General features: G+C 41.5%; 1 protein-coding gene across 2 annotated transcripts in view; it reads left to right on the top strand.

Moving 5' to 3' along the window:
* Window positions 1-1,032: 1,032 nt before the first annotated feature.
* Window positions 1,033-6,000, top strand: part of LOC134529267 (uncharacterized) — a 43,309-nt gene continuing 38,341 nt past the window's right edge. Inside the window, exons 1-2 of one of the 2 annotated variants that reach the window (XM_063363170.1) lie at window positions 1,033-1,193; window positions 3,445-3,682. In XM_063363170.1, coding sequence (XP_063219240.1) covers window positions 1,161-1,193; window positions 3,445-3,682 — 271 coding nt within the window. In that variant the 5' untranslated portion in view covers window positions 1,033-1,160. The remainder of the gene's footprint in view (window positions 1,194-3,444; window positions 3,683-6,000) is intronic. The other variant, XR_010074520.1, reaches the window with a different exon arrangement.

Genomic DNA, 6,000 nt, shown 5'->3' with positions numbered 1-6,000 from the left:
TTTTTAACTTTTCGCTGCTTCAGTGATTGGACCACAATTGGTCTGAAGGTCTCTGAGCTAATGAATAACCCTAAACGAAATAAGTATTGAATCACAATCATCCAAGTTAGCAGGTGTCACGCGAGTCATTAGCCAAGTGTAATTTTCCTGAATAGGTATATAGGGGGTCTTGTAGTGTATCCCAGAGGCCATTGAAACCACGAATTTTAGTCATATGGATTTTCTTCATTATATTATTGAATTTCTGTATTTCAGGGTGCTCCAGAGTCTTGTAATCCACTGAAAACATTATTAAAATATATATTTTTACAAAGTTTAGGCTGAAACATATTAAAAACGCGAATAACTCCGGTCTTTAATTATTACATGTAAAGTTAAAATCGGAGACTTTCATGTTAAACTAACTTTTGCTTCATTTCTGAGGCCATGTATATGATAAACAATCATAAGGCCATAGGCGTAGAACCCAGGAGTCAGGGAGGGGGGGCGAGCCCCCCCCCTCCCAACCGAGGAATTAAGAAACTCCACACTGAGCGGCGCAACGCGGAGCGACTGGACCGTGCGTGTGTGGCCGAGTGGCGGGAGACTGCGTGTGTGGACAGGGGCGAGGTAAGGGGCGAACCAGTGTTTAGCCTAGCTCCAGTGAGGAGTGTGAACTGTGGACTGGACAGATACTCAGTGATTTGTGAACATACATTAAGTGTGGTGATTTGATCAGTGATGTAAATATTAGTAATAAATAAAACCGTATAAAAGGTAATAGGGCTATCCTTAAGAACCCCTTTTCCCCACTCGTAACATTTTTTGAAGTTTGCATACAGGCCACCAAAATATGGGAAGCATAAAAAGATGACTTGTATTGGTTAAAACCCAAGCGCAACTCTCACCCTTGTACCGTTACGGTGCATAGATATCTTACAAATTGTGCATGTGATTCATTTAATTATTTTTATTTGCTACTCCATGGTTGCGGTCAAAGAAAACCATGTCTATGTGTACATTATTCTTTGGAAAGGCTGTTTATGAAAAATAAGGTGGTTGCTAAGGACGCTAAAAAGGAAAATGTATGTAATTAATGCCGAGAAGATTGAAAATAATATTACTAATCCTATCTGTTGGGAAATACCAAAGGAATTGTCGTAGAGTTCATTTAAGAAACAATGTTCGTATTGTATGTTCATCCTGCTGATGTGGTATGTGTACTTTATTGCCCTTTTTTCGTGTTCTACAAGATTTTTTAATTATATTCATATAAGTAACATGCTAAAGTGAAATCGGTAATAATTTTAACCAGAAAAACTGACAATTAAATATTAGTTAAAATAAATCAAATATTTTCTGGATAATATGTTGTCTGTTGAAAGAAGTCAAGTCATTTTCGGCCCCCAGAAGTCTCGTTAGAAAGAACTCAAGAAATGCTACCCTGAGATTAAACTATAGCCGAGGAAATATAATAGATTTACCGTAAAAAGAAATAATAATTGAAATTGTTTGGTGTCATAATTAAACATAGACATCATAACTAAACATTCATTATATTTAAGAACACTTGAGTGTTATGTGTCCGACCTAATCCGTGTACTTGATCAAAACTCAGTCTGGTACAGGGTAGATCCTATAAATTATATATTGTAGTGATACAATAATGGTAATTCAAATATTAGCTTTCCTACCTAGTGTAAACATACTAATAATTCTTAAATTTGTATTTATTATTTTATTATAAAATTTGTCTATGGATCTGGATACATAACAGTGTGATGTATATACTCAAGGAACATATACGCACAACCTCTTCCCCCCCCCCTTACGCTAAACCCCTTGGGAGTCCAACAGATCTGTACCCCTGGTGTCGACATACCTTGTTTTTTCATAACTTTCAAATGTTTGTAAAGAACATGCTGAAACATCAGGGAAATAGCAAATTCACAACACATGTAATCTCAACCCAGAAGTAACAGATATGTGGTGTTTAAAGTTGTTGAGGCAGTACATGTTTAAATGCACTAGTCACAATACACTAAACGCTTGTGGCATAGAAAGCGCAAGGAAATATCCACACGACTCCCGGCACAGCAGTGCGGCTGGCCAATTTTAAATCACACCACCTGGTGGCTGAGCCTCCAAAACCACAGCTACGCAGGCGCAGCTAGCCGCACGTGACTGTTATCTTCGACAATCATGGTCAACCGACGAAACTGCCACGTCTCGTTAAAATACCACCACAGATGGACTTTAGAGTAGCAAACCAGTTAACATTCATTCCCAATCGGAATAAGAGCAGGCAGCAATTTTTCAGGATATGATTTCCTGAGTGGGTTTTTTAGGAGACCCTAAAATGTACTTTTAGTTCTTCCTGATTGGTAAAGGCATGAGGTTTTAGCGTATTTAATCGCTGAAAAAATAGATTTAAAGCACCTACTCGTAGACACCAGAAATATTTGCGGTTTTCACTTCGCGATAGGCTTGAATCCAAATGCTTTTAACATTTTGCTGCTTCAGTGGTTGGACCACAGTTTGTCTGAAGGACTCAGAGGCAATGAACTACCCACAACGAAAGAAGTATTGAATACAAGCATCTCAGTTAACATGTGTCGCGAGTCATTAACCAATGAGCAGGTGTAGTTTTCCAGAATATATAGAGGTCATTGAAAACGCGAATTTTTCCAGTCCCTACTTAATCGTCCTCTTTACTTTTATGAGTGTCACCCAGTGATCTTGAGACGCCATTGACGATCATTTGTCAGTAATGAACGAGGAGGTCAAGTGTTGACCCAGCCATGTGTAGACAAGTCCCGAAGACGGGAAGCCTCATACACTGGTATCGGCCAATGAAATCACTTAAGATACTTGATAGTGCACAGAACTGACGAGTCTACCCTAGTGTAAGAGGAGCTCGTAAAATGACAGAGGCTCCACTAATTGGTTGAACTCAGGTCAGCAGCAATCTCTTGCGAATTTTCTATAAAGACACCTACGCACTATCAGCCCAGCTCCAGTTCGGACTGCTCAGCATGAACTGACAGTCCAGACAGAATTGAAGCCTTCCCTACACACGATCAGTCCTGTGGTTGCTGTTGCTTTTGGATGCATCGTTTCATTGTAGAATGTGGAAGAAACTTTGGATGTTGGAGTTGCCTTAGTGTAAAAAAAAGGAGGGGGAATATATTAAAGTAACCAAAGAGTACAAATTAAGATTCTGCCACGAAATTTTAGCTGATGGAATGATTTTTTGGACTGGCGAGACGCTGTTCCCACACGTGGCAGTTCGGACTGAGTATTCTTGAGCCCACAGTCCAATATGATGGGAAGCCAACAGTTCGTCAGTCCGTCAGTTCCGACTGATAAGTCCACCGTCCTTGCTCACACACGGCAGTCCTAACTGTCCAGTTCCAACTGGTAAGTCCAAACTGCCGGTTCCAACTGATCGTCCGATCCCTCCAGGATCCAGGTCCGCACGGGAAGCGGGCGAGCGACGGACTCCAGGCCGGTCCAGAGCGTGCGAGGTGTGCCCGATACTCGGGTGTCGCCGGCAACTGGACACCCTGTATCACGTGGCACAAAGGCCGGGCCACGTCAGTGGTTGCGAGGACGGTGCTAACTGACCTCGCGCTGGTCGACGAGGAAGGCAGGGCCCTGAAGACGAAGCAAGTTCACCAAGAGTTGTTCTGTGACGTCTCGGGTAATCCAGTCCTTCATTGTGATTAATGAAGTCTGGAGAAAAAAAAAATCATGTGAGCGCCAGAGATGTACGTATAACATCTAGATAACATCAAACTTGGACACGAAATTCATCGTAGATTTCTTTGAAATAATGCCGAGCGTGATAAATATACGCAAATTTGGTTTTCGGCTGCATTTCTGGACGTGAATCACACGTAGTTTCCACACCCGCCGTTAGAACTCGCTGCTGGAGCAGCTGCGTTAACTATCGCATCGTTCTATTAGTAGACCGAACGTTTAAACTGTATAACTAAAATGCTCATATAAAACCTAAAAAGATTTTCAAAAAATACTAAAACTCTTCTTTTGAACGTGATTTTCGACAGCGAATTTTATCAAAATACTGCTCATCTTTAAAGAATTCATTAAACCATTAATACTATGAATTTTCCGTTGTGTTGTTGTTAACCGCAGTTACACATTTCCTTTCCATGTGATTACCGTTCCATTCACGTAATTACTCCTACCAAATGGCATGTAGTGAGAGCTAAGATGTTACCCCTCAAAAACATTTTAACCCTAGTGCTGCTTCTAAAACTGCACCAAATTATTATAGAGAACTCTGGGTGAATGTCAAAACGTTTAACCAAATAAATGCCGCGTCACGGGTTCCCAATACAGACGGCAATCAGCAGGAGATATTCCCACTATTGTGAAATCAACCTTAGAGGTCGGCGGTCCCTACCTACGATTACACGGAATCGTTCATTTATGTATTACATTTCTCGCACGAATCGCAAGCGTTGTGTTGAGATGATTAGGATCACTATAGACAACCATTAGAAATGTTTTCTCGTAACAATGTACTTCGTAGCTTGCACAAAAAAAAAGGGGGGGGGGGGTACAACAATGGAAGCAGTATCTGGACAAAAAGCAAAAAAAAAAATATTCTGGTTAAAGAGTCACGAACCGGAAGTACAGAAGGAGTGCTGCCTTCTCTGGTCGGACGGCCGCACACAAGATAAGAGGGATGGAGGTTGTCGAAGTCTTGCCTTGCTGTATAGCTTCTGTCATGTTTCACAGGTCAGATATTCGCCTAACAGCAGACCATGAGTGTTAGGCCAACTTAGGAACAGTGGAAGTCTTTAGGGAAATGAAATCAAGATTCGCCTGTATGTTCGGAAGTTCTGAATAGTACTCGTCTACATGTCATTTATGCAGTTTCAAGGCCCTGGTGGAAATTAGCTGATTTCTTAACTGTGTGTGTATGTATACACTCACAAATATTTTTGAAATTGTTTAAGGGCACGTGTGTGCATTAATGTGCGTTTGAGTATTGTGTGAGCGGAAATGCTTTTATGTTTACAAGTACGTTCGTGTAGTATGCGAGTATGTATTTTGAACAATCCACTTCATTTGCCGTTACCGTGACTAAGAGCGCGCTTGGTATTACTAAAAAAAATTAATTGGATTTTTCGAAATTTTATTTCAAATGTGTTTAGATAGAGGTACCATTCCTGCAGACTGTCTTCATAGATAATTCCAACTATATGTTGGCAAATCTTGCAACGATTCCTGAAACTGAAGTCTCTGGGGGTATACAATGTAAAAAGTTGATTACCTCATATAACTATTTCCATGCTGTCATTATGTTGTTATTATTATGAGTTGTCTTTCTTCATGTATATTAATTTATTATTATAATATAGAACTATACATAAGGTATATGATAAGATAATGTTACTAATGGATGGAATAGGGCTGATACTCATAGGAGCCTCCTTACCCGTGGGACAGACCTGTCGTTCCGGCCCGCTTGTAGAATTCGTGAGGTGAGATGGGATGGGGTGTGGAGCAGTGACGGAATGAATTGGTGGGGGAAACGGGAGTACCCCGAGAAAACCCAGTATCCACCACGCTTACGCAGGGAATCGAACAACCGCTCGCTTTGGTGGGAGGAGAGTGTTCTGACCACTCGACCACCGCGCCCCTTACACATAAAGTATATTTATTTATATAATTCTGTAAGTCGGTAAATAATGCGTCTGTTCCACCAATTCTCCATATACTTAAGGTTAAAATCATTCTCATCCACCTCTTCACTGTTTGTTTTCTTCCTTCTTGTTCTGTGCTGTCTTCATATAAACCAACCATCACGACGCCGAATCACGGAAGATGAAATGAGTGTGGCGGAGGCCTCGGGCCTGTAGTCCCTCGCGGGCTGAGAGAGCTGTTGAATAGGGGGGGGGGGGGAAGAGTGTGGAGAGTGCCTCGAGCCGTGTCAACGACTTCGCGCAGGCTCTCTCCCGCCGCAAATGACTGCTAATGTCGGCTCCG

The sequence above is a fragment of the Bacillus rossius genome, chromosome 1 (assembly GCF_032445375.1).
Source record: "Bacillus rossius redtenbacheri isolate Brsri chromosome 1, Brsri_v3, whole genome shotgun sequence".
Classification (NCBI taxonomy): Eukaryota; Metazoa; Arthropoda; class Insecta; order Phasmatodea; family Bacillidae; genus Bacillus; species Bacillus rossius.
This window is presented reverse-complemented; position numbering and strand designations above follow the sequence as displayed.